Below are 25,408 nucleotides of genomic sequence, written 5' to 3'. Positions count from 1 at the left end.
TCCGCTGGCCCCCCGCGGCCGTGGGCCAGCTCGAGGCCCGGCCACGGAGGAGTCGGGCTGGATCACGGGGCTGGACAGCGGCGCCGGATGATGGGCCGGACGGCAGGCTGGCCGAGGGGCCAGGACCGCCCGTGGCCCAGGGGCACCCACCCCCCACCAGAGACCCAGGGAGGAGGCTTGTCCGCAACCAGTGGACGTGTCCGCGTCTAAAGCATTTCTCCGGGCACGCCGGGCCGGCCCAGTCCACCCTCGCCCCTGGCCTAGCAGGGGGCGCCAGGCCACACTGGCCACAGGGGAAGCCAGGGCCAGGGAGGCGCAGGGCGGCCCGCGGCCCGGAGCCGAGGAAGCGCGGAGCTGGGGCGGCCGGGCCCAGGCCTCAGCCGGGCCGCGCTGGGGTGATGGACGAGCCCGGCCGCCCGCCGCTCCGGCGCACCTCTGGTCCAGGCCGGGCGGCCGCTCCCGGCGCGCGCCCCTAGGTGGCGCCCTCGCCTCCAGGCCGGGTGTGGCCTTGCGCATGCGCGGCTCCCCTGGCCGCGCTCCCCGGTGGGCCCTCTGCGCCTGCGCACTCGGCTCCGGACGGTGCGCTCGGCGGCCTCGACGCGGCCCGCCGGCCCGGCAGAGGGCGCCCTCCGGCACGAGCCCTCGGCCCCGGCCCCGCGGTTCTTCTTCTTCCTGCTCCGCAGCGGGCGGGAGGCGGGAGGAGAAGCCGTCCCACTGCCGGCTGAGGGGCCCCTCCGTCCGAGGCGGGCCGGGGTCGCTGCAGCCCGCTCGGCGGCGGCCGGCTCCGTTGCCCCGCTCCCAGCGGACGGTGCGGGAGAATGGCTCGGGGAAGACGCCCCGGGAGGAGGGGCAGGACCTCACTGGGCGGGCGAGGGGCTTCCGCGGAGGCCGGCCCCCCGGCCCGGGCCCGCGTCTTGTGCCTGGGAGACAGCGGGCGCGCAGCCGGAGTCAAAGCTGAGCGTGTCTCCCTGCTTGCCCTTCGCCTGACCTTGGGGTGTAGCCCGCAGCCTGAAGAGGCCCCAGGCCTTGGCACGGCCATCCCGCCCGGGCCCTCCCGTGTGTACCCTCGGAGGGCCTGCCGGTTAGTGACTTAGTCTGGCCGTCACGTCACTGCTCGCCACACGAACTCTGCTCCACTGTCGCCTTAGCGCCGGGAAGAACTCGTGCCCCGGGTGCTCCACACCCCTCCACACGGCTCGGGGCCTCACCCAGGCCACTTTACCTTTGTGGCATCAGGGTTCCCAGATGTAAAATTAACCTAGACTCGCCACACAAACTTGCTCCCAGGAGCAAATCCCCCCCGCCCCTTTTTTTTTTTGCAAATCCATTGTTTAGTGGATAAAAAGCACTTGATGAAAGTACTATCTCCAAAGTTAAGAAATAAGTTATGAGAGATTTTCAGCACAACGAAACCCAAGTTCACAGTCCCAACTTTATTGTCACTTGGTCACACGCACTTTAAAAAACACACACACTTGTAAAATACCCACACATCAGGGATTAGAAGGCCATAAAACAAGGGGCTTACAGGTGCCAAAAATATCCTAGGATTCAGAATAAACAAAACTCAAAAACTTCTTTGTTCAGAACACAAAGATATTTTCTTGTTCATGACATTTAAGTTTTGCTGTTGTTTTAAAGGGATATTTTAGGGACAAAAACGAAGCTTCTTGCGTTGCCTGAGGCAGGGCCTGACTTCTGTCTTCCTTGAAAGCATTTTGCAAACTCCAGAAGCCAGTCTGTGCTGGCCTTGCCGTTCACGCCCAAGCCTGCCTCTGCAGGGCTACAGGGCATCCAGGATGTGGTCGATCTTGCCGACCAGCTCCTGCCGCTTTCCCGAGATGAGTTTCTCGTTCTCGATGTATGTGTCTTTCTTGAGCTTGCCAGCCACCAGCCGCTCGGCCTCCACCGCCGCCTTCAGGACCAGCTCCTTGACCTGCGCGTCCAGTCTCTGCATTTCGCTCACCTGGCCGAGGCAAGAGCAGGGCAGGGTCGAGAGTGTCCCTGCACCGCCTCCCAAGGCAGGGACGCAGGGGGGAGAGGCCAGCTTCACCCCTACGAGCCCTTTTCCCTCAGTCTCTGGCCCCGGGGAGCCAGGCCTTTCACCACCCCTGGCCCCAGCCGTGGGAGTGTGAGCATCAAGTGTGACAACACGTGAGCTCCCTGCACAGTGCTGGGCACACGCAGGCACTCGGGGAACATCCGTTCTCTTCCCTCCCACTGCCAGACAGGGCCAGGGACTGTCAGGCAAAGGACGGACAGCAGGGCAGGCAACGTGCGTTACCACTGACTGGGCGTCAAGCTGAGGCCTTTAACAGCCACATTCGTTCGACACTCAGCGAGTATCGATGAGCCATGGTGCCAGGCACGCGTCTACGCTCTGGAAAACAGCAGACGCGACAGACAGGCACCCCGCCCGTGGGAGGCCGACAGACATCATCCACCTGAGGACGTGACTGATGGGTCAGAAAGGGCAGGTGCGTGGACGGGAGCAGCACAGGGCGACAGGAGGGGCAGTGGTCGGGGCTCTCAGCCTCATCCCCGGGCTCCCCACACTTCACACACACTGACAGGCTTGACAGCCATGACGGCTGCGAGCTCAGTCAGGACCCAAGGGCTCCCCTCAGCCCCCAATTTACAGATGCGGAAACTGAGGCACCCAACTTAGGTAACTTGACAGGTTCACAAAGTATGAATCAGAGCCTAGACTCCAAGCCATCATTCAAAGTCCGTGCTCCTCCCCACAGCCCAAGCAGCTGGAGGGGCAGCGCTCCACAGAGGCCACGTGGACAGTGCTGTGCAGGCCGGGAGACCCCAGATCTCACACCCCCAGGGGGGCACACGCAGCACGGAAACACGATGGGAGTGCTCGCCCCACAAGCTGGCGGCGAGCCGGGGTGTCCCACACCATCGGCTGCGTGGACCGAGGCAGACATAAGCCGGGTGCACGGCGGCAGCGGGCACTCACTTTGTCGCATAGGTCGGAGCCCTCGGTCTTCAGCCGGGACTGCAGCAGCGCCACTTCGCTGGTCAGAGCCTTGTGCTCCGTCTCCAGGCTCTTTTTGCCGCTGTTGAGAGTGGACACATCTCGGGACTGTTTGTACCTGTTGACCGTCTCGTCAAAGTGACGGTAGAGACCTAGTCTCTTGTTGACCAGGGTCAAGACCTGCTCTGTGATGCAGGCCACCTTCATCCTGGCTTCCGCAGCAGGGTCCTGGGGAGAGACACCGTGTGTGATGACATCTGGGCCTGAGCCCGGTCTGACCGTCACCTCCCAAGGAGCACCCGCCCCCAGCTGTGAAGCCAGAAAAGCATCTTCCTGGGAAGCCCGAGACGCACACTCGCCGACCCTGGCGCTGGACAGCTCAGCAGTGGGCAGCACTGGGCCAGGAAGACGAGGCACAGGGTCACATCCAGGTCCGGCAGCAGAGACAGACGGGGTGAAAGGCACGCTATTGCCGGGGGCCCATGCAAGGGTAGGGAGGTGCTGAGGGAGGAGAGCCCGCGGCCGGGGGCTCCCAGAGCCTTTACTGCGGCTCCCTCCTGCTCAGCACCTCCACGTGTTTCCAGGGCCTAAGGACGAAGCCTGAGCTCCGTGGCCACCACAGCCCTTTAGACGTGGCCCCGCACACTCCCCAGAACCTCTAAGCACGGGCCTACTGCAGAGAGCAGTGGACAGTGATCCAACAGAAAACACTAATCCAAACCACCAACCAATGAGGGAAGCTTTTCCTTACAGTGGACAGCCGACTGCTAAGGTAAAAGGCCCCGCAGTTTTCCAGCCACCACAACTGCTAAAAGATTCAGACAAGAACCAATAATGAATACTGTTACCTAATGGGTGAACGTATACAGTCTTTATACAGCCTCAAACAGACTGTATTAATTGCAAAGAGAAAAAGAGTAACTTTTTGGTGAAGAAACCAGACAGGCACCAAGTCATCCAAGAAGTCACCACCACCAACCCTGGACCAGCTGACACCAGGTGCCTCCTGACATCACGCACCACAGACACGGCACCAGTTTATCACGCTCTCACCAAAAATGCGTAACAGGAATTCTCAGGGAGAACCATAAGAAACCTAAATTACAAATGTTCCAGATTAAAGGAGACTAAGGAAATATGACTAAATGCAGCGCAGCATCTTCAACAGAGCCTCAAGCATGAAAACCACGCGCTCCAGAGGCCGCCCTGGGGCAGGAGGCGCAGGGCTCCCGCTGGTCGTCATCACGCGACTCCACGCTCCCGAGGCTGATCCGTGTACTCCAGCCACTCGAGGCGGCGCCCGCAGGCTGCACACACACCTGAGCACGCACGGACGGTGGGCGCCTCCCCCTCAGATGGTCCAGGGAGAGAATTACAGACAAGACAGGGGCCCAAGTGTTAACTGCTCAGTCTGGGTGATGGGGGCACACGACTTGTTTTTACTGTTCCTGCAAAATGTCTACATGTAGAATTATCTTAAAACTCAGCATTTTCAAAATTAATCAAAGAATGAGCAGTTTTTATACCTTAGGAAATGGGCATATGTCATCATAAAACCTGGACTCAGCCCTCCCACGTGACAGGGCTAACTGGCCACTGCCTGGCGCACCCCCACCCCGGGCAGCCTGGGGGACCACAGAACCAGCCGGACCAAGGTCCTTGTTCAAACCCACGGCCCCACTGAAGGCCGCCCTGCTGTCTGCATGCTGCTCGGTCCGGCCAGACGCCTCCCACTTCCTGTCCGGTGGGGCGCCTCGCTCCAGAGGCTCTCTGCCCGCTGCCCACTCCACGGCATTGGCCGCCCGGTGGCAGCCTGACCTCACAGCATCACGGCCCATGATGACAGTAACGGGAGGAGGGGCTCCCAGGTTAAGGATCGCCGGGGCCACAGGCGGGGGGGGGGGGGGGGGGGGGGGGGGGGGGGTGTCCAGGCAACAGCGTGTCGTCCAGACGGACGCAGGGCAAGCGCGCCACGCAGGCGGCCAGGTACCTTCGTTATGGAGAAGTCTAGCCTGACGTAGACGATGACGGTGAAGAAGAGGATGTAGAAGGTGGCCACCACCAGCAGCGGCTCCTGCAGCATGAGCACCTTGTTGAAGGTGTAGTGCACCTGGGGAGGGGAGCGTTGCTGACGGGGGTGCGCCTGGACGCAGAGCCCGGGGCAGGGGCCTCCCTAGGCCGGGCGCCCCGCCCGCGGCCACCCTCGGGGCCGGCGTGTGCGCCCCACCCCGCCCGCGGCCACTCTCAGGGGCCGGCGTGCACGTGCCCGCGGCCGCTCTCGGGAGCCGCGTGCGCGTGCCCGCGACTGCTCCCGGGGGGCTTGTGTGTGTGCCCGGCCCGTGGCCGCTCCCGGGGGCCGGCGTGCGCGCCACGCCCGCGGCCACGCTTGGCGGCCAGCGTGTGCGCCCCACCCCGCCCTCGGCCGCCCTGTGGGAGGGGAGCGCGCCTCCCCTCCACCCCCAACGTGCGCGCTCTGCCGGAGGCCGCTCTTGGCCCGGCGTGCGCGTGTGCCAGCGGCGCTTTCGGGGCCGGGGTGTGCGCCCCGCCCGCGGGCGCTCTCGGTGGGGTTGGGGGGGGCCGGCATGCGCGCCTACCACGATGTCCTGGATGTGCTGCTCCACTAGGTTCTCCTTGTGGGCCACGATGACGGGGCGGCCGAACGTGTCCAGGTAGGTGTAGTGCAGTTCGTCAGGGCCGCGGCTGATCTCATAGGGACTGTCCACCTGGATGTTCCTGGAGGGGACGGGGTGGGACAGCCTGACAAACCGCACTCCCCAGCTGGCCCCACAGCGAGGATCCCAAGGCCCAGGGACCCTCCAGGGCCCTAGTCCTACTCCACTCCGCTCCCCGCCCAGCATGGGTTCCACCTGGCCCCGAGACCCTGGGTCCACTGCCAGAAAAGCCTGCCTGAGCACGTTTCGTCCCCCGTGCCAAGGGCAGGTGGCCCTATGAGGGCCCACTAGTTTCTACCGGCTGGACTCATGGAGATGCTGGGCTCTGTCTGCCCCATCCTGGTTCAGCAGAGGCTGTCTTCTGATGAGATCCCTCTCCCTTCCAGATTGCTTGCTTTCTGCTTAAATCGGCCAAAGACAGCTCCTCTGTCCATAACCATGGAACCTGATACACCATCTGAGACCTTGGCCTTCTGAACCTGGTCTGACCAGCCCAGATAGGACAGACTGTCTCCACTGTCCTTCCCTCTGCGAGGAACACTGCACAGGCCACCCGCCTTCCTCAACTCTGAGTTCTTTCCGGCTGGCGGGCACCCGTCGGCCTCGGGCCATCACCCAGGCCTGCTGTGGATGTTCCAGGTTAAATCGCCAGGAGTCCCTCCTCTGCACCCTGGAACCCAGAGTCCCCAGGGCACCAAGAGGGCGGGACCAGGAGGGGCGGGAAGGGAGGGCACACTCACTTGGCCCCTTCCGGCAGGATGATCTTCACGGTCAGAGAGTCTATGACCTGCTCATCAAACACGTGGTCCACCAGCCTCATCTTCAACGCGTACTGGTCTCCTAAGGGTCGAGCAGACACAGTGGTGAGTGGCTCGTGTGCGCCTTTCCAGCAAGTACTAGCACCCAGGCCCTGAGCACCACAAAGAGAGAACGGCCACTGCCACGCGCCCGCCGCCAATGGAAGACCACGCAGCCAAGTCTCGTGGAAGGAGCGCCCGCGTCTGACTGGGCTTCAGAGACAGCTGTCAGTGTGTTGGAGACACGGAAGCCACGCGTGAGAAGGGCCTCCTGATGCCAGCCTTCCTGAGAATGCGAACACGCTCTCCGCATCAGATCATCACACACAACAACGAGAAACCCCACAGGAAAGAAAAAGACAGCCTTTGCCTTTTCCACCCTCTAATTACTGAAGACTGACCCAGGTTATAGAGGTACTCGTAGCTTGGGAGGTTGTAGCCAACGATGTAATGGGTCTTCCAGCCGCCGAAGAGCGGGAAGCGAGGCCGGATCTCCATCTCTACGGAGTCGTCCAGGATGAGCAGGTGGCTGGTAGACACGTTGCCAATCTCGTCGCGGTAGTACACGTCCTGGGCCGCAGCGGGGAGGATGGTCTGCAGAGAGCAAGCACACTTTTTTGGAGACCCCAGAAACGGACCCAGAGAAGGACCACCCAGAGAAGGACCCAGGACAGACGTCCCGCCCCAAGCTCCTCACCACAGCACGCCGTAAAGAGACCGTCTCCATGTGAACCACCTCAGGAAAGCCTGACTTCCCTCAACAGGCTTCAGAGTTCTAGATACCTCATCTGCTTCTCAGTCAAGGTTGGCAAATAGCCAGATTCTCATAAATACCTTTGCAGATGCTAAGGGCTTAGTACAAAGCTAAAAATAACCTGTAAGTTGTTTTGCAGGAAGGGACACTGAAGATGGAAGAAAGCACATCAAATCACTACACGCTTTATGGTTTATTTACAAAAGGGGTTTCTCCACCTAGTATTTTTTACAATTTTTAAAAATTTTCACTTACTTTTAAATTATTTACTTCCAAACCTGTAAGCAGCTTTTGATAATCGAGGGGAAATATAATGCTTTTGTCTGCTCACTGAGCCCTTCTGTATTATGCAGGTACATGAACATGCTTATAAGATTTCATTTATAAGACAAAGAAGATATAAAACTGTATATGCAATACAATCAAATGTTTTTAAAAACGATATTATAAGAAAAAAGAAATACGTATAAGTGTCAGCAATGCTAGGGTCTGGTTTTGTTTCTCCTTTTTCCATTATTCCCATTTTCTGTAAAAGAAAATGGCTGACTTACAGGAATGGGGCTTTTTTTGGGGGGGGCGGGGGGGGGGCGGGCTGCTAGTTCCCCGACCAGGGCCTGAGGCTGGGCCGTTGTTCTATCTCTGACTAGACAGTCACAGTGTCTCCCAGTGTCCAGGCCCATCAGCCCATACCTTAAACGATCGCACGGAGGAGACCCCACTGTCCGGCTGCCTCTGGTAATCGTAGCGCGAGAAAGGCCCCTTGAGCACGGCGCCCGTGTGCTTCAGGTCCACATTCTCCTCCACGGCGATGTTGCCCCAGTGGGAGACCTCGATGACGCGGGTCATGCTGGTGATGGTCAGGAAAGGGCTGTTGTTCTCAGAATGCACCCTGAACGTGTCCTGCGGAGGAAGGAACAAGGAGCTCGAGGATCTGAGGGAACAGGAGTCAACACTAGCTCACGGCAAACTGGCTGGAGACAGGCTACACCTCAGCCCCGGGACGGCGAGAAACGCAGCTCCACAAAGCTTCTTTAGAGACTTAGGTCGTAAATAAAGAAAACGGTAACAAGGAAATGTCAATATACGCAAGACCTAATGGAGACATCATCTGTCACCGGTGAGTTAACAAATAGCCTAAAACTGAGCAAGACGCAGAGCGTTACTGGACTTTTCTCTCCTGGAGAAAAGTTATCTGGAAAAATGCACAGAAGAGATGTTTTAGGATAATATATTGTTATGTGGCTAACCTGTATGTACATGACAGTCACTCCTTTATGAGCTCTAAATAAACATACCGTTTCATTTAGTCTTCAGAACAGCATAATGAAGTAAGTACTACTTACCCCCATTTTACAAATAAAAACACCCAGAGGCCCTGAAGTCAGTATCAGGAAATCTTTCTGGTCACAGATACAAAGAACAGATTGGTGGTTGCCAGACACATGGGTTGCAGAAATGGGTGAACTATTTTGTTTCTTTTTAATTTAAATAAATTGAATAAAAAAATTTTTAAAGGTAAAATGACAAAAGGACCAGAAAATATAAACTATAAACCTACAAAACCTGCAGAGCCAAGTGAACTGTCAACAGAAGGAAGGTCACCTATGAATGGACGAAGACATCTGCAAACGGCACGGCCAGTCAGGGGTCAGCATCCAAGACATAGAAAGAACGTGTACAACTCAGCATCAAAACCAAATGACCCAATTTAAAATGGGGAGAGGAGCTGAACAGACATTTTTCCAAGGAAGACATTAAGACGGCCAAAGGCAAGTGAAAAAACACTCAACATCACTGATCATCAGGGAAATGCAAACCAAAACCACAAGGAGAGATCACCTCACACCCGTCAGAATGGCTGTTACCAGAAAGATAACAAACAGCAAGCGTTGGCAGGACGTGGAGACGGAGCCTGTGCACTGCCGGTCGGAGTATGACCTGGGGCAGCCACTACGGAAACCAGCGGGCATGCCCTATTTAAAGGAGATTCCTTAAAAAATGGAAAACACAACTACCATATGACCCAGCAATTCTATTTCTCGGCCTTTATCCAAAGAAAATGAGAACACTAATTAGAAGAGATTCCTGCACCCCAAAGTTCACAGCAGCATCATTTACAATAACCAAGATTAGAAGCAACCTAAGTGTTCATCACCAGACGAACGGATATGAGGTACACACAGAGTGGAACACTGCTCAGGCAGAAAAGAAGGAAAGCCTGCCATTTGTGGCAGCATGGATACAGCTAGAGGGTACAGCTAAGTATCTAAGTAAAATATCACTCAGACAAGACAAACACTGCATGGTCTCACTTAAATGTAAAATCTAAAACACAAATGGACAAAGGAAATAGAAACAGAGTCATAAAAACAAACAGGTGGTTGCCATCGAGGAGGAGAGGGGGGCCCCAGAGGCAGGGGGCGGGGGGGGGGAGTTGGAGGAGGGGGTGGGGGCCAGGGGAAGAGAAGGGGGTACAGGGGGAGGAGGGGGGGGCGGGGGAGGAGAGGGGGGCTCAGGGGAAGGAGGAGGGGGGTGGGGGGCCAGGGGAGGAGAAGGGGGCACAGGGGGAGGAGGGGGGGCGCAGGCGGAGGAGGGGGGCGGGGGAGGAGAGGGGGGCGCAGGGGAAGGAGGAGGGAGGTGGGGGGCCAGGGGAGGAAGGGGGACCTGGGGGAGGAGGGGGGGGAGAAGAGGGGGGCGCAGGGGGAGGAGAGGGGGGTGCAGGGGGAGGAGACGGGGCGCAGGAGGAGGAAGGGGGGTGGGGGGCCGGGGGAGCTGGGGGAAGAGGAGGGGGATCCGGGGGAGGAGGGAGGGGCCGGGGAGGAGGAAGGGCGCCGGGGGAGGCAGGAGGAGGCACTGTAAGCCTTTAACTTACTCAGGGCTGTATGTCAATTACACCTCAATAAAACTGGAAGGAAAAAAAACCAAGATACCTTTCTTTCCCAGAAGTCCAAGAAATGGACAAGATAAGGTGTATTTTAATTCTTATAGCTATAGCCACTTCATTCATTCTATGACTAGATATTCAAAAATCCAACTGAATTATTAATCACATGTGATTGTATTTAATGCCACTACTGACAAGGATGTGGGGACACTAGCAGTCACATACTCCTGGTGCCATAACAAACTGGCTGAATTTTTTGAGAAACCATTTCAAAGTACACCACAAGAGATTTTTAATTGTCCATATGCTTTGCTTTGGGCTTCCCTGGTGGCTCAGAGGGTAAAGCGTCTGCCTACAATGCAGGAGACCCAGGTTCAACCCCTGAGTCGGGAAGATCCCCTGGAGAAGGGAATGGCACCCCACTCCAGTACTCTTGCCTGGAAAATCCCATGGACTGAGAAGCCTGGTAGGCTACAGTCCGTGGGGTCGCAAAGAGTCGGACATGACTGAGTGACTTTGCTTTCTTTCATGCTTTGCTTTGAGAACTTTTAAAAAAATCTACCGAGAGTATAGTGCAAAAAAAGAGAAAGGCCGGCTGAAGCCTTAAGGTACAGCTCGAATGCCACCGTGACACCTCTGCCCATGATGCTTTGTCTACCTCTGCCCCAAGTCCCACGTCCTTTAAAAAGCCTTCCTCAAGCCGCAGCCTCTACCTGAACTCCAGGAGGAGGGGAGTGAGCCCCACGGAGTCACTTCTCAGCAGGTTAAAATCCTGGGGTTGATTTTACAAAGGGCCGTGGATTCCCACCCAAGCCTCTCAACGAGCAGTCCCTCTAGGACTCCAGAGCGGACGAGTGCGGCGAGGGCCCACCTGACTGTAGGCAGGGACGTCGCGGAAGGGTCCATAGTCCAGGAGGTCCTCGGAGCGCGTGGGGTTCCCCAGCTTGGTGTAGCTCTCTACATTCCGGGAGGCAAGCTTCACACGCATGGTCTGCGTCTTGGTTGGGTAGGGAGAGTAGAAGTAATGGTTCCCCTCAAACACCACGAACTGCTTCTCCGACTGGGTGATCTGGGTGGGGTACGGCTGAAGCACGTGGGTATAAACGGCTTCCACAATGACCGAGATCTTGGCCCCAGGATCAAGAGCCACTGGGAGCTTGACTGTGAAGAATCTCCCGCTGCAGGAAGAACGAGGGGAAATGCGAGACCAAGACACTGAAAAAAGAGCGGCTCAAAGGCACAGTGATATTTTGTGCCAAGGTGACACCACTGGCCTCTAGGAGACTACGTCCAGCCTATTAGTGGAAGCCTTTTAATGTAAGCCTTTTAAGACAGACGTCCAGGGACTCCCTGGTGGCCGAGGGCTTAGGTTCTGGGCTTCCACTGCGGTGGCTCAGGGAAGATCCCGCAAGCCATGCAGTGTGGCCCAAAAACCTTAAACAAAAAAAACACAAATGTCTACATGATCATCTCAAGGTTGTTTATAAGAGTGTTGAACAACCCAAATGTCCAACAACAGGCTAAGTGCTGAAAGCATCGCAGTCGAGCCGCACCACGGAAGGCCGGCCAACACGGAGACGCGTCCAGGCGCGCTGAGGCAGCCCCCGACACGCCGGGCGCGCCAGGCCACTCTCCTGTTAGGGTTCCAGCCTGCAGATAACATGCAACCGGAGGCGGCGAGGCAGACACATGCCGGCTGCCACCTTACCTTTTACCCTTAATGCTGGTTTCTCTCACTTCCAGATTGTTCTCCTCCTCATCCTCTCCCTTCACCTGCAACAGGACAAAGGAAGTTATTCTTTTTTGTCTTTTAGCCTCTAAATTTTGAGTCAGCAATTAACTAACTGCCTCATAATGTCCACATTAAAGAATTCCAGCTGCCAGAACTTTGTGAAGATCGAATTCTGGTTTCAGTAACAATTTTCCAACCAAAATACAGGAACACTTCAAAAGACTGACTTTTTCACTGAATAAGCTGTATAATATGCTCCATAAAATCATAATATTTCCTGAATGATAAAATACACACGTACAAATTAAAAATATACTTCCAAATCCAGTTCACAGTCCCAAATATAAAGGCTGGAAAGGTTTCTTTCTGGAGATTTTCTTCTTCATTTATACTCAAACATGCATGGGAAAAAACCTGAGCATTATTTATTGTTATAGTAGAAAAGTCTCACGCGTAATGAAAACTGACTTTACCTGCACAAAAGGCATTAACAGTGACGCAAGCAACGGCACGACACACTCCTTCACCCTCACCCCTCCCTCACCCCAGTGCACAACCACAAAGAGCATGCAACTCCAGCAGGCTGCAGGGTCCTCCTGAGGAGAGCAGGCGTCTCGAATGAGACTGTGGAGCAGGTGCTAAGGAAAAAGCTTATACACCCACCACTATCTCTTTGCCAACCCAAACTCCACCAAAAGAAAAAAATTTAAGACCACCTTTGAGGACTGAAGCAGTGATCCCCAATAGAGTATGCAAAGCTATCATGAGAAAGCTATTTGTAGTATCTCAAAAGCCTAAAAGTTATCATACGATCATCCTCAACAGTCAAACAGCCTAATAAACACAACCGATTTCACTCTTAGCACAATGGGAACATTCTAGTATATTCCTATTTATCAGGAACTCTCACTGTTCAGCTATATGGTGATTTTGTCTTAAGAACTATTCCTCTTCATTTTTAAGTATTTATCAGATTCACTGCTGAACTAACAAAAGATTAAAGACAAAAGGTTTCAAATATAGGACGCAAATGAAAGGAAAAACATCTTTGGTGGCAAGGAGACAAGGAACCACTGGCTCCTAGTCACTGATTCCCGCAGTCCCTTCCACCAGCTTCTGAAATTCTACATGTAAGGGTGAATATAATTCCCTGAAAATACTTCAAGCAACCGCACTAAGACTCTCAGTCAGTTGTTGGAAAATATACATCGTCTTGGTTAAGTTTATCATCTGGTTATGTCCCCCGCTGAGATAGAGGTACAAAAGAGCCTCTCTTTTGGACTCCAAATCAAAAAAAAAAAAAGACTCTGGATAAATCTGGTGATGGGACCGCAAGGTTTCATACTCCTGCAGAACTCTGCCTCTGCTCACCTAGGCCAGAAGAGGCAGTGCAGTGTGCTGAAGAACACAAATGAAGTCTTAAACAAACTAGCCTAAGCCCTGACTCTACCCTAAGACTTCAGGCAGGGGTTTTAACAACTCAGCCCCCAGACTCCAGCCCTCACCTGCAGTTAGAGTACATACACATCAAAGGGCTGTCGTGAGAGTTAAATGAGAATGTCCTTAAAATACCGACCACAACACCCAACAGCAGGTGAATTCTCGCTAAGACACCAGTACAGAAACCCAGGTTGGAAGCACGCTCTCCAGGCACGATGGCCAGATAGCTTCTGCTGTTGTCTGGTTACACTCTGGCAACCTCGCTAGGTAGGAGGAGCTTTTATAAAAGAGTAGGACTTAACAGTTCAGAACAGAAAAGTGAAGTTTTAATCCATCCTTCCACAAAGCTTGAAGTAAAACTACGTCCTACAGCATGGAGGAGGCCTGAAAGGGAACAGGAGTCATTTCGGAAGCATGATCTCTATAAAGGCAACTTTACAGTTCCAAGTTCAGAAGTACGACACTGTAATGACTATTTTCCCAACTAATAATTGAGTAATCACTTAATGCATGTTGTCTAATGGGAACAGCAATAAAAGGCAAACCTCTGTATATGTATATTCCCTATGCCCAAAACCAACCCTGCCTCCTCGAGGGACGTAAAACTGACGACTTAAATGCCTGGAAGAAAAGAAGCCGACTGGGGAGCCATTTATTGCTTTACTGTCAGAATGAGAACAGGCCGGGGGAGGCAGAGAACTGGACTTTCCTCTTCTGTACCGTATTACTCGCACGAGTTTTTTAAACTAACTTAAAGAGAGAACTTTTTTTTTTTTTTAAGAGTTCTTCGCAGCCGTAAGAAATGCGTTCTGTGTGCAACGGTTTCAAAGAGGCACAACCTTGGAAGCAGGAGATTTGAGCTTCCGACCGCTGTGGCCAGAGGCGGATCCCCGTGACCCCACAGGCCCGGGCCCGGCCGCCCGCGCCGCAGGCCGGTGCTGACGTGTCCAGGGCGGACGCCGAGCCGCCCCGCCGCCCCGCCGCCCCGCTCACCTGCACGCCGAGGTGCGCGAGCCGGGCCTCCAGCTCGGGCTCCAGCGCCAGCAGGAAGGAGGCGGCGCGGGGCGAGGAGCCGCTGCCCGCGTGCGCCAGGACCACCTCGGCCGTCACCTTGGCCAGGTGGCTGCTCAGGTCCACCGTGCGCTTCACATCCTCGTTGACCAGCGGCGGCGCATCCGAGGAGGCGCGGCCCGGCGCCGGGGCGCAGGCCGCGAGCAGCAGCAGCAGCAGCGGCAGCAGGCGGGCTGCGGGTGCCTCCATGGCCGGGACCGAGCTGAGCCGCAGGGCGCCCGCCCCCCGCGCGCCCGCGCGCGCCCCGCGTCCGCCACGGCGCAGCTGCCCATTGGCCCGGCCGGCGCCCAAGATGGCGGCGCCCGCACGAGGACCCGGTCTCCATGGTAACGGGCGGCCCGCCGAGCGCCTGCCTGCGCGCGCGGCGGCCTCGTGTCCCGGAGGGCGGCGCCTGCTGTCCCCACCGCCGGAAGGCGGAGCCGCAGCTGCGTCCGTCCCCAGGAAGTGCTGCCGCTGAGTGGGTGGCATATTACTTTTTAGCTTAGAAAATACTGCCCCCAAATTCCCTGTAAACCTGCACTTGCTTTCTCCTCATTGACTGTCTCAAGAAGCGACTTGACTGAACTTTGAGTTGCATACCCATCTGAAGAAAGGACAGGAGGACATCCTTTTAGCGGAGAACCAAGTTTTGGCGAGGAAGGAGAGGGAAGATGTCTGGAAGATGGTGGGCAACCTGGCCCATAGAACTCCGCAGTCCCAGGGACTTTCATTACTTCAGTTTGTGAGTCAAAGTGCGCCACACATTACCGGTGCTCGAAGGGAACGAGACCCCAGTCTAGGCCAGACTCGCTCTCCCAGAAGCTGAAACCTGAAGGGAGCAATTGCACCTGAAAACTGCGGACTGACTCGTCTGCCCGGGAGGCCTCAGGGCTGCCTCGGGCCCCAGCTTCTTGGTGTGTGCTGCTTCAGTACCTCCCTGGACCCTGGGAGCACAAGCTCTTCTCCAAACCCGAGGAAGCAGGAGCTCATCCTGTGGTAGCCACGCGCTGCAGGAAGCAAACTCACTCAGAAGGACAGTGCACATAGTGAAGTGCGGTTTATTACACCAGCGGGCCCGAGGCATTGTCTCCTCTTAGCCAAGGACCCCCGACCAGTTTTTGTGAAAACCTTATATGCCCCAAGTGTACAGCTTAAACCCACCTCCCCAAATTCCCTGAAACTAGCCTGAACAAGGTTGGAATTTACGACTTTGTCCTGTTACATAGAGCATTAGCATATTCTTTAGGCCACAGAGAGTCCAAGTCCTGAGGCTCTTTTATCGGGGGTCTGGTTTCCCATTGGTATGCCATTTCTGTAGACACCAGACACCAACTTCAGAGTCCACTGGGAGGGTGATCATGCTGTAACCTAATGTTCGCAGCCTGGTCTAAGATGGAGTCCAGCTCTGTCTGTTTCTTCCTTCATTCCCCTCTTCTGATGCTCTTAACTCATAGTATGAGCATCACTCATAGGGATATATTGCACCCTGCCTCTCCGACCGCCAATTTGAGAGAACACCACCAACCTTTGGGTTACAAAGTTCATAATACATTGTAAAATGCAGGGTCCACAAAGCAGAACTATCAAGGCAACTATAACAATGGTAAATATAATTTTCCACCAATCGTCCTTCATCCAAGATAGGACTGAAGTCCAGAAAGGAATGTTTTCATTTGACAGTGCTTTTACCTGGTTTTTCATGTCATCTAAAGCAGTTGATACATTGCCAGGTAAGTCAGGAATGTATACACAACATTCAACCTTGGTTATAGCACAGGTCCCTCCTTAAGCAGCTGTGAGTATGTCCAAAGCCATTCTATTTTGAATTACTGCTTTTCTCATTTGGATTTGCTCTTCATTTAAGGCTTGGATGGCTTTTGTACTATCTAGGAGGGCCTGTTTTGTGAAATTAGTCAAGGCCTCTACTTTAATCATAACATCTGTTGTCCCTACAGAGGGTACGAATAAGGCAGCAATATACTCATACCGTTGAAACACAGATCTTGTCCACCTAGCATGTAAATAAGGTAGAGTTACTGAGGCTTGTTGTAGGTTAGGCTTTATGCTGCCATGGGCAAAAGCGAATCCCAGTATGCAGCGGCCTACCCAGCCGATTGGTAGCCAAGGCCAAAGGTTAAGCCCACAAAGCCATTGTGTTCCATTGGGCATCACCCAGCAGACTCCAGGGTTATATTTCCAATCAGAGCCTGGCCAGTGGATGGACTGGTTGAGGTGGTATGTGACCGCGAATGTTCATTTACATTGTTCGGGGGATAGGTATCCCATATATTTTAGTTCTTTCGAGTCTAAGGGACGGTCACCAAACCCTACCCTTTGTTCTTTTTGTTCCCAGCATATAGCGGCGGGAGTAATTAATTGGCCCTTTTCTGGGGCCCATTCTGTTGTTTTCCTCTATTTCTTTGCATTGATTGCTGAGGAAGGCTTTCTTATCTCTTCTTGCTATTCTTTGGAACTCTGCATTCAGATGTTTATATCTTTCCTTTTCTCCTTTGATTTTCGCTTCTCTTCTTTTCACAGCTATTTGTAAGGCCTCCCCAGACAGCTATTTTACTTTTTTGCATTTCTTCTCCATGGGGATGGTCTTGATCCCTGTCTCCTGTACAATGTCAGGAACCTCATTCCATAGTTCATCAGGCACGCTATCAGATCTAGGCCCTTAAATCTATTTCTCACTTCCACTGTATAATCATAAGGGATTTGATTTAGGTCATACCTGAATGGTCTAGTGGTTTTCCCTACTTTCTTCAATTTCAGTCTGAATTTGGCAATAAAGAGTTCATGATCTGAGCCACAGTCAGCTCCTGGTCTTCTTTTTGTTGACTGTATAGAGCTTCTCCATCTTTGGCTGCAAAGAATATAATCAATCTGATTTCGGTGTTGACCATCTGGTGATGTCCATGTGTAGAGTCTTCTCTTGTGTTGTTGGAAGAGGGTGTTTGCTATGACCAGTGCATTTTCTTGGCAAAACTCTATTAGTCTTTGCCTTGCTTCATTCCGTATTCCAAGGCCAAATTTGCCTGTTACTCCAGGTGTTTCTTGACTTCCTACTTTTGCATTCCAGTCCCCTATAATGAAAAGGACATCTTTTTTTGAGTGTTAATTCTAAAAGGTCTTGTAGGTCTTCATAGAACCGTTCAACTTCAGCTTCTTCAGTGTTACTGGTTGGGGCATAGACTTGGATTACTGTGATATTGAATGGTTTGCCTTGGAAACGAACAGAGATCATTCTGTTGTTTTTGAGATTGCATCCAAGTACTGCATTTCGGACTCTTTTGTTGACCATGATGGCTACTCCATTTCTTCTGAGGGATTCCTTCCCTCAGTAGTAGATATAATGGTCATCTGAGTTAAATTCACCCATTCCAGTCCATTTTAGTTTGCTGATTCCTAGAATGTCTACATTCACTCTTGCCATCTCTTGTTTGACCATTTCCAGTTTGCCTTGATTCATGGACCTGACATTCCAGGTTCCTATGCAATATTGCTCTTTATAGCATCAGACCTTGCTTCTATCACCAGTCACGTCCACAGCTGGGTATTGTTTTTGCTTTGGCTCCATCCCTTCATTCTTTCTGGAGTTATTTCTCCACTGATCTCCAGTAGCATATTGGGCCCCTACTGACCTGGGGAGTTCCTCTTTCAGTATCCTATCATTTTGCCTTTTCATACTGTTCATGGGGTTCTCAAGGCAAGAATACTGAAGTGGTTTGCCATTCCCTTCTCCAGTGGACTACATCAATGCAAAGAAATAGAGGAAAACAACAGAATGGGAAAGACTAGAGATCTCTTCAAGAAAATTAGAGATACCAAGGGGACATTTCATGCAAAGATGGGCTCAATAAAGGGCAGAAATGGTATGGACCTAACAGAAGCAGAAGATATCAAGAAAAGGTGGCAAGAATACACAGAAGAACTGTACAAAAAAGATCTTCACGACCCAGATAATCACGATGGTGTGATCACTGACCTAGAGCCAGACATCCTGGAATGTGAAGTCAAGTGGGCCTTAGAAAGCATCACTACAAACAAAGCTAGTGGAGGTGATGGAATTCCAGTTGAGCTATTTTAAGTCCTGAAAGATGATGCTGTGAAAGTGCTGCACTCAATATGCCAGCAAATTTGGAAAACTCAGCAGTGGCCACAGGACTGGAAAAGGTCAGTTTTCATTCCAATCCCAAAGAAAGGCAATGCCAAAGAATGCTCAAACTACCGCACAATTGCACTCATCTCACATGCTAGTAAAGTAATGCTCAAAATTCTCCAAGCTAGGCTTCAGCAGTATGTGAACCGTGAACTTCCAAATGTTCAAGCTGGTTTTAGAAAAGGCAGAGGAACCAGAGATCAAATTGCCAACATCTGCTGGATCATGGAAAAAGCAAGAGAGTTCCAGAAAAAGATCTATTTCTGCTTTTTTGACTATGCCAAAGCCTTTGACTGTGTGTATCACAATAAACTGTGGAAAATTCTGAAAGAGATGGGAATACCAGACCACCTGACCTGCCTCTTGAGCAATCTGTATGCAGGTCAGGAAACAACAGTTAAAACTGGACATGGAACAACAGATTGGTTCCAAATAGGAAAAGGAGTACGTCAAGGCTGTATATTGTCACCCTGCTTATTTAACTTATATGCAGAGTACATCATGAGAAACGCTGGACTGGAAGAAGCACAAGCTGGAATCAAGATTGCCGGGAGAAATATCAATAACCTCAGATATGCAGATGACACCACCCTTATGGCAGAAAGTGAAGAGGAACTAAAAAGCCTCTTGATGAAAGTGAAAGTGGAGAGTGAAAAGGTTGGCTTAAAGCTCAACATTCAGAAAACGAAGATCATGGCATCCGGTCCCATCACTTCATGGGAAATAGATGGGGAAACAGTGGAAACAGTGTCAGACTTTATTTTTCTGGGCTCCAAAATCACTGCAGATGGTGACTGCAGGTATGAAATTAAAAGATGCTTACTCCTTGGAAGGAAAGTTATGACTAACCTAGATAGCATATTCAAAAGCAGAGACATTACTTTGCCAACAAAGGTCCGTCTAGTCAAGGCTATGATTTTTCCTGTGGTCATGTATGGATGTGAAAGTCAGACTGTGAAGAAGGCTGAGCGCCAAAGAATTCATGCTTTTGAACTGTGGTGTTGGAGAAGACTCTTGAGAGTCCCTTGGACTGCAAGGAGATCCAACCAGTCCATTCTGGAGGAGATCAGCCCTGGGATTTCTTTGGAGGGAATGATGCTAAAGCTGAAACTGCAGTACTTTGGCCACCTCATGCGAAGAGTTGACTCATTGGAAAAGACTCTGATGCTGGGAGGGATTGGGGGCAGGAGGAGAAGGGGATGACAGAGGATGAGATGGCTGGATGGTATCACTGACTCGATGGATGTGAGTCTGAGTGAACTCCGGGAGTTGGTGATGGACAGGGAGGCCTGGCGTGCTGCTATTCATGGGGTTGCAAAGAGTCGGACACGACTGAGTGACTGAACTGAACTGAACCTTCTGGGGCCGTCCAGAAATATTCATCCCAGACTTGGTAAAATTTTTCAACATACCTAGAGGCTTGTCCTCCCTTGCTGGTCAGGGAGCCTTTTTCCTTTTTGCTCTTTAAATATGAGGTATAGGCTTTTATTACTTCTATGAAACTGGCATGTATATCAAATGTAACCCCATGACCCGCGTCTATTGACATCTGGTTTACACCAAGAGAGCAGGGAGAGATTATGATTGACAAGAGAGAGGAAAGTCTCTTTTTGTCGTCCCAGAAAAGAGCAGAGTAGTTAAAAAAATCTCCTTGGCGGAGCGGTGATACCCACCAAGGAAGTCCATCCATCACAGACAGAGGCATAGCCCCACACACCCAACAGTTGGAGGTGTTGTGGAAGTCTGCGTAGGAATGTGCCCATGAGATGAAAACATTGTTCTGAGTTGAAACGGAAGTTAAATTCAAAATCACGTTGATGAGGCCAAGCGGCAGGAGTTGATTATGAGGCTTCATCCTGAAGGGGCTTGTCCAGGATCTTCTTTTCCTTCTTCTTAAGGATGATCTTAGTCTCTCGAGGATCAGCGGGGTCCCTCTGTGCAGTCCACTCAGCGTTTTCTGGGTCTGCGTGGTATGTTCTCTTCACCCTCGTATGATGGATCCAAGGGACAATACCTGCAACTTTAACTGCAGTAGGGGTCGAAGAAGGCAATGGCACCCCACTCCAGTACTTTTGCCTGGAAAATCCCATGGTCGGAGGAGCCTGGTGGGCTGCAGTCCATGGGGTCGCTAGAGTCGGACACAACTGAGCGACTTCACTTTCACTTTTCACTTTCATGCATTGGAGAAGGAAATGGCAACCCACTCCAGTGTTCTTGCCTGGAGAATCCCAGGGACGGGGGAGCCTGGTGGGCTGCCGTTTATGGGGTCGCACAGAGTTGGACACGACTGAAGCGACTTAGCAGCAGTAGCAGCAGCAGGGGTAGTTAGAATAACATAAGGGCCCTTCCACCGAGGGGCTAGTGAATCATGTTTCCAATCTTTGACCCATACTTGGTTACCAGGCATAAACTCATGAATCTGTTCCCCCAAAGGGAACTGCACTCTTTCTTGTACAAATGTAGTTACCTGACTAATTATCTTACCTAACTGCTCCATCTGCTGCGAAATCCCATCCCCCCTTACCTGAGGCAAATTGGTTGATACCTGTTTTATTATGGGTGGGGGTCTCCCATATACAATTTCGTATGGAGAGTAGCCATGGGACCGTGGGGTCATCCTGAGTCTGAGTAGAGCCATCGGAAGCAAGTCCACCCAGGAACAGTCTCTATGATCCACTGGGAGAGCTCTTTAAGTGTCCGGTTGGTCCGTTCCACCATCCCAGAACTCTGGGGTCTATGCAGTGTGCAGTTTCCATTTGATGTTTAAAGTTTTACTTACTTGTTGTACTACATCGGCTATGAAAGCCGGGCCATTGTCCGATCCAATGTTGGTAGGAAATCCAAATCTGGGGACTACCTCCGTAAGCAGGCACCGGGCTACTTCTGATGCTCTTTCAGTCCGGGTAGGAAAAGCTTCTACCCATCCCGAGAAGTACATACCATGACCAGCATGTAACGGTAGTGTCGGTGAAGTTTCATTTCAGTGAAGTCCACTCCCAGATGTTCAAAGGGCAGCGTGCCTTTCAGCTGAATCCCGGAGGTTTCTGTCTGTGCCGAGAGGCAGCACTGACCTGTGAGCAGACGGTGCAGTTCTGAGATTCTGTCCTGCATAGGGAAGAGAGGTGGGGAACCAGGAAATATTTTCGAATTAGCTCTTCCAGTTTATCATGGCCCAGGTGGGTCGCTTGGTGTGTTTGGCTTACCAGAGTGGGTGCCAGCTCCTCCAGTACCAATAATTTGCCACTTGGCAATTCCTACCATCCCTTTTCAGTCTTAATAGCCCCTTCCACTTTGGCTAGTTGGTTTTGGGCTTCAGCGTATTTTGGAGAGTCCAATGCTGGCTCAGGAAGTTCTGCCAATACGAGCGCTTTAACAGGGGCCTCACTTGTGATCCCCACGCCCTCGGCTGCTTGTTTAGTGGTCTTATCTGCCAGTCTGTGTCCCCGAGCCTGGCAGGTATCCTCTTTTTGATGTCCTCGGCAGTGTATGACTGCAACCTTTTCTGATTCCCAGACAGCATCTCATAGGGTCAGAATTCCTTCCTTCCTTTTGGTAGCTTTTCAACTAGCTGTCAGAGGCCCCTCTCCTTATGCAGAGCCCCGTGTACACGCAGTGTGGCAAAGGCGTGCCTGCAGTCGGTGAGGTGTTCACTCTCTTGCCTTTTGAAAGCTGGAGTGCCCAAACCAAGGCCCATAACTCGGCTCGTCGAGCAGACCAGTGTTGTGGCAAGGGGCCAGCCTCGAAGACAGTCTTTTCTGTGACTAGAGCGTAAGCCGACAGCCGCTGCCCTTGTTTCATCAGGCTAGTGCCATCAGTTTATAGGGCCCAGTCAGGGTCCAGAATCGGATGGTCTCGGAGGTCGGGTCTGCTAGCGTAGACTTCTTCCAAGACTTGCCCACCACAGTCCTGAGGAGGTCCACCCTCTCCCACTGGAAGGAGTGTGGCTGGGTTTAAAGTCTGGCGAGGCTCAATACGGAGGCTAGGGTTTTCACATAACAACCCTTGATATTGAATAATCGGGGAGTTTGATAGCCATTTGTGGGGATCTCCTCGTAAGACTGCGTTGACCTCATGTGGGACTCTTATGACCAGAACTTGGCCTAAAGTCAATTTAGTAGCTTCTCGTGCGAGTAGGGCAACTGGGGCGATGGCCCGCAGGCATCCGGGCCACTGGGTGGCGACGTTGTCAAGCCGCCTTGAGAGAGGGGCTACAGGCCTGTCCCACCTTAACACTGAGTTAATGCTCCCATTGCTATTCTGTCCTTGTCAGTCACTTATAGAGGAAAAGTCTTGGCAAGGTCTGGCAGCCCCAGCGCGGGGGCTGATAGAAGTGCCAGACTTAGTTCATCACAGGCTTTTTGTTGTTTTCCAGTCCAATGTACTGGACTTTGCTTAGGCTCTATCAGGAGTTCACATAAAGGGTGGGCCATTTGGGAATATCCTGGAATCCAGATTCTGCAAAACCCAGTAGCTCCCAGAAACTCCCAGACCTGCCAACGAGTCTTAGGTGTTGGGATTCTCAGGATCACCTCGTTTCTGGGCTTGCCCAATAACCTTGTGCCCTTCTTTAAAACAAACCCCAGATGCCTGACCGCCTCCTTGCAGAGCTGCGCCTTCTTCTTCGACATCCGGTAACCTTCCATCAGCAGCAGGAGCACTGCTTTCGTCCCTTCCCAGCATTTTCCCTTGGTCTCGGCAGCCAGCAGCACGTCGTCCATGTATTGTAGGAGCCAACATCCGTCATTTTCCGGCTGTGAGGAGTCCAGGTCAGAAGCCAGGGCTTCCCCAAAAATGGTTGGGAAATTCTTAAACCCTTGTAGGGGAGTCCAGGTGAGCTGTTGTTTGGTGCCCCCGACTGGATCTTCCCATTCAAAGGCAAAGATGGGCTGTGATGCTGGGGCGAGGCGTATGCAGAAGAAGGCATCCTTGAGATCTAGGCGAGTATAAACTTTAGTCCTCAGCGGGAGGAGGCTAAGGTGTAGGGGTTTGGAACAGTGGGGTGTAAAGTCACAGTAGCCTGGTTGACTAGCCTGAGATCCTGTACAGGCCTCTAGTCCTGTCCTCCTTCCTTCTTGACTGGCAGGATCGGCATATTCCAAGCCGAGTGGCACTCTACTAGAATGCCCGCTTGTTTCAATCTATTGATGTGGGGCAGTATGGCGGCCCAGGCCTCTATCGGTAGCGGGTACTGGCGCTTTCTAACCGGGATGGTGCCTGGTTTGAGTTCTATTATCACTGGGGCTTGATGTTTAGCCAGCCTGGGGAGAGGGGCGGTTTTCTTCCGCCCAGACCTCAGGGAACAATTGAGTTAGCTCTCTCTCATTCTCTTCCGGCCACCCGGGTTCTTCCTTCAGAGGCTCATGCAACCTCCACTCATCTTGGGGTGGTATTGAGAGAGAGAGCAAATACGTCATAGTGTCCATCTGGAAGGTGGGTCTCTCCTCAGGGGAGAATGTCACCTGTGCTCCGAGTTTGGAGAGCAAGTCTCTTCCCAACAGGGGTACTGGGCACTCGGGGACATAGAGGAATTCATGAAGCACTTGGTGCCCCTTCATCTGGCATTTTCTGGGCTGGCAAAACGATTTAACCATCTCTTCTCCCGATCCCCAGTTACAGCGGTGGTCTTTTTGGACAGTGGTGCCACAGGTTTTACTACCGACAGTTCCGCTCCTGTATCCACCATGAAGTCACTGTTTTGGTCCCCCACTTTTAAGGTTACCGTGGGCTCTCGGGGACCTGATATCTCTGAGCCCCGGCAGCCCTATTTAATTTCCAAGTCAGCAAGCCCCACCACTGCGGGAGCTTCCTCTTCCTTCCTTGCCTCAGAGCATTCATTCTTCCAATGGCCAAACCCTCGGCACCAGGCACACTGGGTTGGCTGTAACGGGGCCCGCGGCCTTCGTTGGGACCAGTTGAAGGGCTGTCCTGTCCCTGGGGCAGAAGGCGGTTTTCGGGAGGGCCCGAGATAGACTTTCCTAGTGCAGTGGCTAGCATTGCAAATCTCCGGTCTGTCCTCTGTTCCTCTTATTTCTTTTCTATGTCTGTGTCTCTGTTCCGGAACACTTTTGTCTGCTATTTCAATTAATTGGGAGCTGGATATGGATAGCACCCCTTCTGTCTTTTGAAACTTTCGGTTAATATCGGGGCATGCCTGCAAGATGAATGCCGAGTTTACAACAATCTGAGAACCCGCACCTTCCGGCTCTATGGGCGTATAAAGTCTATAGGCTTCGAAGAGCCTTTCATAAAATTCAGAAGGTGATTCATTCCTCTTCTGAATTACCCCAGCAGGTTTGACATGTCCATTGGCTACAAGCTCCCCTCTTCAGCCCTTGTATAATGGCTTTCCAATATCTGTCTAGGTGAATCCTCCTGTCTTCTGTGTGATAGTCCCAATTAGGTTTATCAGCGGGGATGGCCTGCTCTATCCACCTTTCTAGGTTTGCAACACCTTCTGGAACCATCTCTCGTAACCATTTTTTTTGCTTCCATATTAATCCTATACCTCTCCTCGGTACTGAAGAGAGATGTCAATAATTGCATGACATCATCCCAGGTTGGTCGATGGATGCAAAAGATGGTTTCCATCAATCTAGTCTTAGCTTGTGGCTCTTCTGAGTGTGTGTGTGGGGGGGTGGGTATGCTTTTGTCAGTTTAGTATGTCGGTTGATGAGAAGGGCTGGTAGTAATAAGCTACAGGGGCTTGATGGAAATTACCATCCTCCCCTTACACTGGAGGTTGCTGGGCTTCTTTAAGAGGCATCTGTACTGGTGCCTTTGTATCTGGCTCTCTGGCAGAGCGCAGTCTCTGCTTCATTCCAATGTCTCCCTTCCCTTCTACAGTAGTACTTACAGGAGCGGAGGACAGAGCTTGGGGTATATGACGTCAGCAGTGGTTGAATCCAGTAGGTTGTAGCCTGTTGCCCCTTCA

At 52.6% G+C, this 25,408-nt stretch overlaps 1 protein-coding gene across 1 annotated transcript; it reads right to left on the bottom strand.

Moving 5' to 3' along the window:
- Nucleotides 1-1,413: 1,413 nt before the first annotated feature.
- On the bottom strand, nt 1,414-14,562 carry RPN1 (ribophorin I). Its single transcript, XM_025272457.2, has 10 exons — nt 14,259-14,562; nt 11,802-11,866; nt 10,965-11,271; nt 7,900-8,109; nt 6,857-7,049; nt 6,399-6,498; nt 5,581-5,719; nt 4,977-5,096; nt 2,969-3,214; nt 1,414-1,966 (listed from the first exon to the last, which is right to left on the bottom strand). The coding sequence occupies exons 1-10, from the start codon at nt 14,523-14,525 to the stop codon at nt 1,784-1,786; spliced, it is 1,830 nt and encodes a 609-aa protein (XP_025128242.1). The 5' UTR covers nt 14,526-14,562; the 3' UTR covers nt 1,414-1,783.
- Nucleotides 14,563-25,408: the final 10,846 nt, after the last annotated feature.

This window comes from Bubalus bubalis, chromosome 21, assembly GCF_019923935.1.
Source record: "Bubalus bubalis isolate 160015118507 breed Murrah chromosome 21, NDDB_SH_1, whole genome shotgun sequence".
NCBI classification, from domain to species: Eukaryota; Metazoa; Chordata; class Mammalia; order Artiodactyla; family Bovidae; genus Bubalus; species Bubalus bubalis.
This window is presented reverse-complemented; position numbering and strand designations above follow the sequence as displayed.